The 12,374-nt window shown below is 42.5% G+C and overlaps 1 protein-coding gene across 7 annotated transcripts in view; it reads left to right on the forward strand.

Annotated features, from left to right (window-relative positions):
* Positions 1-296: 296 nt before the first annotated feature.
* Positions 297-12,374, forward strand: part of MAP7 (microtubule associated protein 7) — a 167,315-nt gene continuing 155,237 nt past the window's right edge. The window contains exons 1-2 of one of the 7 annotated variants that reach the window (XM_044248094.1): positions 297-434; positions 728-874. In XM_044248094.1, coding sequence (XP_044104029.1) covers positions 368-434; positions 728-874 — 214 coding nt within the window. In that variant the 5' untranslated portion in view covers positions 297-367. The remainder of the gene's footprint in view (positions 435-727; positions 875-12,374) is intronic. The other 6 variants (XM_044248058.1, XM_044248105.1, XM_044248068.1 and 3 more) reach the window with 6 other exon arrangements.

Consider the following 12,374-nt stretch of genomic DNA (forward strand, 5'->3'; position numbering starts at 1 on the left):
CTCTCGCAGGCGGCACTAAGTGTCGTCGCCCCACCTCCAGACCTCGAGGGGCCCACAGCGGTCTCAGGGGCGGACAGGAGCTCCCGGCCAGGTGCCTGGCTCCGCCCGCCGCTCTCGCAGCCCACACCCCGCGGCGTCAGTCGGAGCGGCTGCCACGCCGCACCTGCCCGCGAGGGGGCGCGCCCGCACGCCGGTCTCCAGCGACTCCCCACGGGCCGGCTCGCGCTCCCTCTTCCCTCCGCCCACCGCCGTCCCTCCCCACGCTGCGCTCACCTGTCTGGGCCGCGGGCCCTGGAGGCGGGGGACCGGCGGGAGCGAGGCCGGGGAAGAGGGCGGAGCGGCTCTCCGGGCGCGTCATCGGAGCACCATGGCGGAGCTAGGAGCTGGCGGCGACGGCCACAGGGGCGGCGACGGCGCTGTGCGAAGCGAAACAGGTGATTGCACGGCTGGGGCGAGCGGGGGTCCCGCGGGCGGGGAGGCGGGGGCGGCGAGCCGGATGGGTGGGCTCGCGCCGGGCACCAGCGGTCCCCTCCTCCGCCGGACCGCGGCCCGGAACGGCCGGCCCCGCGCGCCGCGCACCCGGACTCGGAGCGCGCCTGCCCTCCGCCCTCCGCCGTCCGCTGCGCGTCGGCCGCCCGGGTCGGCCGTGCCCCCGTCCCGCGGCCGGCCGGCCGGCCCCAGTTCCGGTCGCCCCTCTTACGCTCCACCTCGACTTTCCCCACAACAGGTGGAAACTCGCCAGCGAGCGCGGGCGGGAGGAGGAACTGGAAAATGCCGGCCGCTCCCCTCTCACCTGCGGACCCGGCTCTAATTCAGTTGAATGGGGAAACCGTATCCCCCAAACCAAACAACCAGCCGGAAAATCCTCGGCCAGGTGCGACCGACAGGATTATCCGTTTCTGGCTCCCTCGCGCCTTCCTCGGTCGAACCCGGTGCCGGGGTCGCAGGCGCTGGTGGCGCAGTGAGTGCCGGCGCGAGGGTTCAGACCCTTTCCCGGGCGGACTGAGATCGCGGAGTGGGGTGGCGGGGGGGGGGGTGGTGGTTGCAGGGCTGGTGGCAGGACAGTGGGCCTGAGCGTGCGGGCTCGTCGGACTCGTAGATTCGTTGACTTGAAAGGGTCCTCTGAGTTCATGTTTTTAGTCCATGCGCCTACCCGAGGTAGGAGGGAGTGTCGGCTCAGGTGGTAACACCGCCCCCCCCCCCGACCCCCGCCTTAACATTCGGGGACCGGGGCTCACATCTCCAAGCAAGCACCAAGTTTCTCTTCCCAGCCCCGTCTTGTAGGAGAACGATTTTTCCCCTCGTGATAGTTTTTTTCTTAAGGAACTGTCTTGCAAATCCCCTCCTCTCTCCTAGTTTCTTCAGTTCTTACCGGTAAACTGTTTCTGGTACCTTTCTACACCAGGGATGAGGACGGGGAGGTAGTTTCTTATTTTAAAAAGAATACAAATTGCAGGCTCCCCAGTTGCGTTGCGTTTTCTGGTTACACACACATAAAATCGGAAACAATTGTTTCCCTAAATGTAAGAACCTCCTGATTCTCCTACCCACCCTCCCCCCACCCAAAGACCTTTTGATTTAGATGGTATGTTTATTTTAATGCGGAAGTTCCAGAAAACCTGTAACCGTTTTGGAAATATATCTGCTCTGCTAGGGAGAGTCTGGACACCTAAGGTCTAATGACTTAATCTCTTCAGCCAAATACCTGAGGTTAAGTCTGACAAGATGCCTTGAACTTGTTTACTTTGAAGTCATGCTACTTCCTGTAGAGTGGTTTATTTTGTCTTAATGTGTTTGGAAGATTAGGCCGTCGTTATTTTGATTAGGGGTGGGGAAGGGGTGGCTTTATCGAACTTGACGGGCTGGGTGTTGGGCGGGGGTCCGGGGAGGCCCCTCTCCAAGCGGGGGGCAGCCAAAGAGCAGCATCCTTACTGTGAATATAAATGGTTTGGTACCTAATCTCCCACTAAGTGACTGGTTCTGAAAAACATTGTTCCAGAAAGTTAATTCACACCAGTTTATGCCCAACAAAACGAAAAAAAACCTCGTCTTCTAGAACCTGCACATGGACAACTTGTTCAGATATAAATGAACTACAAACTAGCATTTCAGTGTCTGAGCATGTTAACTAATGAACTGGTCATGTTTCTAACAATTAATACACAAATCATGTGACTATCAGTGAAATATTTTCTGTTATGAAGGGGGAACTTAATTGGCTGCCATCTCCTTCATAGAAAAAATTCTTTCACACCTTTGCTTAGAAACTCTGATTTCCAAGGGACACATATTATGTATGGTCTTTTGAATGCTTGTACTTATGATTTAAGTAAAACTTATTTCTCGCCCACATCTTTTTCCTATTTTTTGTAGCTCTAAATTAATGTTTTAGGTGTTCAGAAGTGCATATGTGAGCAGGTACCAAAAATAGAAGAAAGGTAAAAATAGATTTCTAAAATCTAGATCGAAATATTTTGAGTTGACAACTAAGGACTCCTTGAATTTTAATAACTCAAATGTTTTCCATATATTTAGAACATGTTATCTATATCTGAATATAGGACTCCAATGTTAGTGCTTTATTCTTATGGACATATTTCACCTCATACACATCCAAATGCTGCAGTTCCTTATTTTTTTAACAATCACAGGTTTGAATACAGGTGGGTGTTCAGGGAGGAAGTAGGGACTTTCGTCTTTTACCATCAAGAGGTGGTTTGTTGAGGGATTAATTTTCTTTCTTTCTTTCAATTAGGTTATTTTGAGGTAATGGCCATTCTTAGGTGTCTCTTAGTTTTTTGTTTACCTGTGCAAAGACTGGTGTAATTTTAAGACAATTTTTTTTTTAAATTTGTAATCGCTGCACAGTGTTTCATTAGTTTCAGGTGTAGAACAGTGATTCAGCATCTCTATACATTATGCTGTGCTCACTGCAAGTGTAGCTACCATCTGTCACCATGCAGCGCTAGTACAGTATCATTGCTTATACTCCCTGTGCTGTGTCTTTTATTCCTGTGATTTATTCATTCCATAACTGGAAGCTTTTATCTCCCACTCCCTTTCCCCTCTGGCAACCATCAGTTCCTTCTCCGTATTTATAGGTTTGATTCTGCTTTTTGTTTATTCATTTGCTTTTTAGATTCCACATATGAGCAAAATTGTATGGTATTTTTCTTTCTTGGTCTGACTTATTTCACTTAGCATAATATCCTCTAGGTCCTAGGACAATTTAGGTTAGAATTTCAGGTGATTGTAAAAATAAGACCTGTAATTATTCATAATTATACAGTTGTATAATATGTACATATGTACACATATGTATATGTGTACATATCAAAGATGGGTTGAAAATTGGGGGTATACCATCTACAAAATAAAACACTTAAGGATATTGAAAGGTACTATAATTAATCCGACATTTAAAAACCATATTTCTGTCAGCACATATTTATCTTCTGCTCAAAGGTAGTCAAGCTACATTCCTCGTGGTAATATTTTTTATTTTTCTTGAGGATGAACCGTTCTTTCAACATTATTTTTCAAAAACCAAATTGACTTGGAAACAAGTTTTTGATGTCACCACTAGAGGACATCAAGTCCTTTTTCAGACTGTTATTTTGAGTCCTCACATAGATGAATATTCACAAACTGCCTCTGTCCAAGCTTTCGGTGTTTAATTTTTTAGTGCTCATGCTTAAGAGCTGTGGAAAGTGAGCATGCACAGCTTATTTCCCAACTTGATGCCTTCTTTTTAAAAAGTCAACTGAATTAAGACCACATTTAAAGCTGCATCGACTAATTCATGAGACAACACTTTTCATGCACAGGAGATAAATCAATACCTGTAATCTGAATTCTGTTAATACTCTTTTGGGGGAAATGACTTGGAACCTGGAATTGGGCTTTTCTCTCCTCAGCAGGCTGTCTGGCAGAAGAATATGGGCTTTATTTGTGATCTTGGTCATAACTTTCACAGCATTAAAGTGATCTTCATGGTTTCACTTGGCTTGAAGGTTCTGCAGATACCTGCAAATCAACCTTGTAAGATAGAGGCTCAGGCCACAATTTGATATTAAATCTATCCTTTCTGAAATTCAAGTCCTAAAGTTCATAATGCTTCATTCAGGCGGCTACATAACTTTCTTCCCCATTATATTATGACTAGCTCTTACTTTATATCTTGCTAAAGAGGGAAGTATTATTAGACCAGAGCTGTGCGCAGGAACATGGACTTTTCAATATCATTATTTAGGCACATGTATGAAACACTAATTTACATTGGCATATTCTCTAAAAAAATTTCTAACATCTTTGCTTCCTGGTGCAGAAAAAATAATCCTTTGTTGAAAGGGGTTATTTTTTTTTAACTCAGGTCTCATTATATTGATGTAAAAACTGAAAATATTGAGGCTTAGGATAATTTGACCAAGGAATATGTACCTTGCTTATAGTAAGCAATATGCAAGGAAGAAGAAGGTTGACAAAGACATGCTTCTTGGATTTAGCAAGTGAAACAAAACTCATAAATAACTGTGGGTCATGAAGACTTCAGTGAAGAAAGATCTGCTTCTGGCCATGGTCATCAGGGAGGTTATACACTTTAAAAAGCATGGGTAAATTATACATAAAGTTAGGTGGAGGAAAGAGGGGAAAAGGTGCAAACATGGAAAAGAGCAAAATTTTGGTGCTATTGACTCATGTATGAGCCTCAGAATGAAAGAGTCAAAGAAGATCAATTAGGAATCATAATACATGGAGGCCAAATTGTGGAGTGGTTGCTGGTCAAGCTGAGAGGCTGGTATGTTATTCTGTAAACAGTGGCAAAATGTTGATGATTCTTGAGAATAATGTATCTTGATCAAAACATGCTTATTTAGTAATTCTGCACCCACGAATTTGCAAGCTTGTTTGCAAAGTTTGGTAGAAAAGCTCAGCTGTGCCTTCTAACAAATGCATAGTTCCTCCATCTAAAAAAATCATTCTCTTCAGTTGACTTTGGCCAACTTTAAGAATGGTAACAATAACGTATGGGGAACATCGTGGAGCCAGACAGATCAGCCAAACTTCTGAAGATCAGTAAAATCTGGAAATTACCTGGCTGGTTCTCATTTTGAAGTGGGTGTGTAGACTAGAGGATGGACTAAAGAAGGAAGAGTTCAGGAATGTGTAGATCAACTCTGAGGTTCCTGCAGAAATCCAGGCAGGCTGTTGGAAATGGGGACAGAATGATGAATTCAAGATTCTACAGAGACATGTGTGAAAGGATATGGGTAAAAAGTTGCATTTAAGATTATACTCCTGGTTGGAGTTTGGTTTATTGGTTTAAGGATGGCATGAAAGTAATCAAGGGGAGGACCTGGTTTTGGTGGGAGAAGTAGAAAATTTTCTGTTTTAAACATGGTGTAAGAGAGATGTGCAGGTAGAAATGTCTAATGGGCAGCAGGAAGTATGGGGATAGGGAGAAAAGTGGAAGCTGGAATTCTGGGATTCATTCCATAAGAGAATAATAATTGAAGCCAGGAGAGTAAGGAGAGCCTAGAAGGAAAAACTGAAAAAGGGGCGGGACAACATTCCAAGCATAGGAGGGGGAAGAGCCAGCAAAGAAGACAGACGGAGAAGCCAAAAAGATAGGAAACACATAATCTAGCAGTGCACACCTGCCAAGGGAGAGGTGTGCAGGTCAGGGTCAGGGATTCAAAGAGTGAAAGAAAAGTCATCACTGTGGTTCCCGGTTGGTCACTGACTGCCCCTAGAAAAGGAATTTCACGTGGCCCAAGAGTAGGGGATGAACTAGATTGTAAGTGATTAATGGATGGGCAGTTGGAAAGACAGCCGACTTTGGAGACTGTAAAATTGGCTGGTGAAAGGGAAAACACATCCTTAAGTAGGCAGGGGACTTTTTTTCTCTCTTTAAAATTTACTTTTGCCTACGAAAAATTGACTGATATTTTGGGTGTACAATTCGTTGAGTTTTGCCAAATATGCAGTCATGTAACCACCACTGTAATCATGGACTAGAAGAGTTCTCTCGCCGCAGAGAATTCCGTCGTGTTGCTCCTCTAGTCAGGCTCTCCTTGTTCCCTTAACCCCTGCCAGCCACTGATCTGTTCACCATGTGTCTAGTTTTGCCTTTTCTAGAATCAAAAGGGGAAGCATATACTATGTAACCTTTTGAGTCTGAATTTTTTCACCTAGCATAATGCATTTGAGATTCTAATATGTTGTATGTCTCACTAGTCACTTATCGATGAGTAGTTTCCTGTTATAAGGAAGTACCATAGATTAGTAATCCATCCACCCATTGAGGAGCATTGGGTTATTTCCAGGTCTTGGCGATTATGAATATTGCTGCTGTAAACACTGACACACAGGCTTTTTTCATTTATCTAAGGGAGCTAGATACCTAGGAGTGGGGTTGTTAACTCCTATGAAAGCATATGTTTATAGGAACCTGCTAAACCATTTTCCAGAGACCCTATAATTTTGCATCCCTTCCAGCAATGTCTGAGTTCAAATTGCTTGGCATCCTTGCCAGCACTTGATATTGTTAGGTTTTGTTTTAAATTTTTTAGCCACTGCCCAAGTTCTTTGAGTAAAAGAGTCTAATTGCCTTCAAGTAAAATAGTGCCGTTCTGGATGCTAAATGATGCTCACTGAACTTCGAACAGCTGTGGAGATGGTGTTGCCCAAAGCGGAGGTGTAATGAGATTTTTTTTGGCTTTAACATCACCATCTTCTTTATTCTTCCATAGTGTTTATTTCCTGTGGAGTCTTCATTCTGGAGTTGATTATGAACAGAAGTGCCATTAGGCAGCACATCCCATACCAGTCCAAGTTCCCTTCCCACCCTAATGTCTGTCTTCCAATTCCTTGAAAGATGGCTTTCCAGAATTTGGAAAGAATGTTGTTTCAGTTATAAAGTTGGACATATTGGTCATATAACTTGTTTTATGGTCCTGGTTATTGCTTGTTTGCAGAATTTATATTGCCAAATCAACTAAAGGGTCAGCTCTCAGTTACTGAAGTGTTCTTACAGTGTTTTGTAAAGTTCTCGATAGTCACTGGACTTTTAACCACTGAGCATGATCTAAGGTTCTATATGCTAAATATTTATGGTATTTTGGTTTATTTCTTTTATATAAAATTCAGCTTTAAAGGTTGTAGCTATTCAACGGGTCACTGCCTTTTTCCTTTTTAATTTTAAGTCCAGTATAGTTAACATAGTGTTACTAGTTTCAATTATACAATATAGTGATTCAGCATTTCTATACATTACTCAGTGCTCATCATAATAAGTGTACTCTTTAAACCCATCACCCACCCACCCACCCATCTCCCCTCTGGTAACCATCAGTTTTCTGTAGTTAAGAGTCTGTTTTTTGGTTTGTCTTTTTTTCTTTTTTCTTTTTTTTTTTTTTTTGGTCCATTTGGTTCTTAAATTCCACATATAAGTGAAATCATATGACATTTGTCTTTCTCTGATCAGCTTATTTTGCTTAGCATTATTCTCTCTATATCCATCCATGTTGGGCCTTTTGCCTCTGTAACATCTGTTTTTGCAATGCTCTGAATTATAGTTTACAAATTTAATGGCATCAGGTGGTTTTTCTGTTCATTAAATACTAGTCTCCCAAGTATCTTGGAGAAAGAGCCAGTTAAAGAACCTATAAAATTTTCTTAGGTGCCACTTTAAATTTTGATTTGAGGATTAATATATTTCGACAACAAGAATTCACTGCACTCAACAATTCCTCATCTTTGAAGCTCCTACAGAAACAGTTATGAAAGAATTGTGAGAAATGCCTGGGAGAATGAACACACCTGACCAAACATTGCAGATGAACATAGGAATGCAAAACTGAGCAGAAAGGAAGTTAAGCCATGCATTTGGGATATGTGAACTGGACTTTGCAAGCATCGTTAGTAAAATGATGTATATTTAAATTTTAGAGAATTGAGATCTGATCGCTTCTTGGCCTTTTGGCTAAGATCAAGTGGAGAATTGAGATCTGGAGTTTTAAACTTAGGTGACTTAAAGCTTCCCCTTGAAGTTGGCTTTCCTGTAAAAGGAACCATCATTTACTATGGCATAACCTCTCACATATCCCTGACACTATGTTGAAAGTAGAAAATAGCCATATTCTAGAATAACTTTAAACTCCAGGCTGAAATTCCAGAAGAGACCCCTTCTTTCAGTGTCCGCACTCACCGATACAAGGCCTGCTTGAGTAACGCGCATAATAATAGGCTACAGCAAAAATGTGGGGGCTGCTTATCAAGGTCTTAACCCAGGCTTTTGGTTCTCAGAAGTCTTGACCTAACACATGCAACAGGACCTGGTTCCTTGCTACCCACATTCAGCTGGATTGGTTTCAATTCAGGGCTGATGCTCTGTATGTTGACCCCCTTAACCACAGCACTGGTCGGTTCATTTAAATACAGCTCATTCCTTGGGCATAGGGTTATGTTGTTGAAATGACTATTGAGCCCTTGTGCTGTAGCATCGTCAGTTCTCAATCTTGACAGTGAGTTAAAATCACATGGGGACCTCTTAAATTTCATTGTGCCCAAGCCCCACCTTAGGCAATTATCGGAGAATCTCTAGGGGTGGAAACCAGGTGGCTGTATGTTCTAAGACTCCCCCAGTGATTCCAATGTGCATTCAAGACTAGTTTGGATTGATTTCCTACCTACTGCTCTTCAGTGTGACCTTGGTAGGTTTAATTTGGATGTGTCAGTTGTACCCTGCTCATGAAAACTGCCTGGAAAATCCTAACAGCCGTTGCCCTCAACCTAGTAAATTTATTGTGTTTGTCTCTTATTTGGCTCCAGCAATTTTGTGAAGGAAATATAGATGTGAATATGAGTACACTTGAGTAGCAAAATATGTGCACACTGGCATGTGTATTTATGCCCTTTTATGTATAAATAAGTGCAGTTAGGCGAGAGGTTAGGTAATGAACTTTCTCTCTGGTTCTGCCACCTTCTTCCTCCCTGCCCTCAAAACCAGAAACTTCAATTTCAGGTATATAAAGTTTTTCATAGCAAATTTATACTCTTCTCAGAAACTTTCATAGTGACCCATGACCTCTCATCATCACACCCCTGGCTCTGGAGACCACTCTTGTTTTTTCTGTCTGCCAGTAAATATTTGACATAAGAATGACCTCGCCCTTCTCGCCTTCCACCCTACTGCACAACCTATGCTAATAGCCTGTGGACTAATCATTCTTTGCTTTATTTACCTCTCTTCATTCTCCTCATTAGATGTTACTTGACATAAGGCTCAGTCTGGTGACCTCTGCTCTTTTTGCTTTTTCTTAAAAGTATTATTCACACTCGTGACTTTGAACATCATGTCAAATTAATATCTCTAGCTCTACATGTCAGAACCTCTAGAGGCACGTCTGAGGTCTGTTTGCGTGTGTGCTTGAGGTTTTATGGTGCTCTCAGTTGTGACATGAAGCTTTTTAAGATTTTCTTTTCTTTTTTTTTTTTTTTTCAGATTTTCTTTTTTTTCTTTTCTTTTTTTTTCCTCTTCCTTGCTGTTGATGTGTGCATAGCTATCCAAACTGGGACTACAGTGAAAAGTGGAATAGGGGATACTGGATGGGACTGATCCCTAAGGAAAAGATGGTCTTTGATTTCCTCTCTGCCCCTTCAAGGTTATACTGAAGCCATATGGTTTTGCACTCAAACTATTACTTTGTGCAGGACTCTGAGTCCTGTTCTCACCTCTTTCACTTGCTACTTGAGGGATTCAGGGCAAGTCATTTGACCAGGCTTTTCCTTGGTTGATTGATTGATTGATTGATTTTAATAAAGATTTTATTTCTTTAGTTGATAAACAGAGATCACAATTAGGCAGAGAGGCAGGCAGAGAGAGAGGAGGAAGCAGGCTCCCCGCCAAGCAGAGAGCTCGACTCAGGGCTTGATCCCAGGACCCAGGGATCATGACATGAGCGAGGCCTTAACCCACTGAGCCACCCAGGCATCCCTCTTCCTTGATTTGTTTGCTTTTTGAAACCAGGATATAAGCCATACCTTCATTAGGCTACGGTGAGGATGAAGTGAGTTGATGCATGTCGAGTACATAAAACCATGCCTGACACAGCACGGAGTGTGGTTATAATTAATGTGCTCACGGTAGTTAAGGACTGGTACTGCATCGCTGTGAAAATATGGGCTTCCCCTGGCATTCTAAATTGTTCCCTCAAACAAATTTTTTTTTTAAAGATTTTATTTATTTATTTGAGAGAGAGACAGTGAGAGAGAGCATGAACAAGGAGAAGGTCAGAGAGAGAAGCAGGCTCCCCGTGGAGCTGGGAGCCCGATGCGGGACTCGATCCTGGGACTCCAGGATCATGACCCGAGCCGAAGGCAGTCGTCCAACCAACTGAGCCACCCAGGCGTCCCCCCTCAAACAAATTTTTATTTTTACTTGTGCAGGCTCAGAGAATCAGAGTGTCATGCTGATTCAAACCTGATTGCAGCTGTGTGATCATGTCGCCATGGGCTGGGCACACTGGATGGTGTTTCTCACCTATCAAAATGTTGCATGGAATGTTCCAGTAGAAGGTTGCTGCACACAAACCTGGGAGATGCTCAGATTGTGTTGTGATTGAGTTAAAGGCCACGCCAGCCTTTCTTGACTTATTTTTCATTTCTATGATATTCAGAAGTATTTTTTTAACTGTGTCATAGTTCTCCATTTTACGTTCTTTCCTAAAATACAGGCCACAGAATTATTGCACTTTAAATCATAAAGATGGATTTGTTCCCTTTAAACCACAAAGATGGACTTCCCAGACTTACTTTGACTTGAAACAAGCCACTTCATTGAATATGTTTCTCTAAAAGGAATATCTGGGAAGTGTGTACAACCTGCCTCCCACAAGGCTTTCATGAGAAGTCTGTAGTTTGTGTTTCTTGAAACAAGTACTTTCGTAGGGGATGGACGAAGTAGGTGAAGAAAATTAAGAGGCCCAAACTTCCAGTTACAGGTTGTGGAGGTGAAAAGTACAGCATAGGGAATGTAGTTAATAATGTTAATAATAACTTGGTATGGCAACTACACTTGTCATGGTGAGTATTTCATGATATATATAAATGTCCTATTACTAAGTCATATACCTGAAACTAATGTAAAATTGTATGTCAACTATAACTAAAAGGTTTTTAATTCTACATACATTGAAATAGAAAAAAAATCAGAAAATTGTTTCTCTTATTAAAAATTTTTGTGTGTTAAATTTTAGAAGAGACTTTCTTAAATTGCAGAGGCTTTTTTTTTTTTTTTAAGACTTTATTTAGGGGCACGTGGGTGGCTCAGTGGGTTAAGTCTCTGCCTTCAGCTCAGGTCATGGTCCCAGGGCCCTGGGATCAAGCCCTGCATTGTCTGCTTGGCAGGGAGCCTGTTTCTCTCTCTCTCTCTCTGCCTGCCTGCCTCTCTGCCTACATGTGATCTCTCTCTCTCTCTCTGTGTCAAATAAATAAAATCTTTGAAGAGAAAAAACAAAATAAAGACTTTATTATTTGACAGAGAGAGACACAGCGAGAGAGGGAACACAAGCAGAGGGAGAGGGAGAAGCAGGCTTCCTACCAAGCAGGGAGCCCAGTGCAGGGCTCGGTCCCAGGACCCCAGGATCATGACCTGAGCCAAAGGTAGACCCTTAATGACTAAGCCACCCAGGCACCCTACAGAGTATTATTTATAAGACCCATAGGATATTGGGGCAGAGATGTATGAGTCAGACCTTTGTCCCTAAGAAAATAACTCATTCAACTTGTAATTTCAATTTTTATCTTTTTAAAAATTTAACTCCTAAATGTTTAAATATCACTTTCTCAGATGGGTCCTAGGTTTAGATGCTCTGAATAATGCCTTCAGATTCTGTATATAATATAGTGGACACTATGGTGATTAAACCAACATAACTTAAACCACCCTTAAAATATTAAGGTTTATATTATTCTTCAGTAAGAAAAATTATTAAAAATAAGAAATATTCAACATTAGAATAAACCCAGAAATTTCTTTTGCAACAATGGCTTCCTACTTCCTACCATCCCTGGGAGGATGTCCTTGTTGTGTATGTAAAAGGGTATATCCCTATGCTTCATTAAAGTGACATCGTGGGGCACCTGAGTGGCTCAGTGGGTTAAAGCCTCTGCCTTCGGCTCAGGTCATGATCCCAGGGTCCTGGGATCGAGTCCCACATTGGGCTCCCTGCTTAGCGGGGAGCCTCCTTCCCCTCCTCTCTCTCTGTCTGCCTCTCTGCCTACTTGTGATCTCTGTCTGTCAAATAAGTAAATAAAATCTTTAAAAAAATGTAAAAACATATATGAACATTTAAAAAAATAAAATAAAGTGA

Source organism: Neovison vison, chromosome 1 (genome assembly GCF_020171115.1).
Source record: "Neovison vison isolate M4711 chromosome 1, ASM_NN_V1, whole genome shotgun sequence".
NCBI classification, from domain to species: Eukaryota; Metazoa; Chordata; class Mammalia; order Carnivora; family Mustelidae; genus Neogale; species Neogale vison.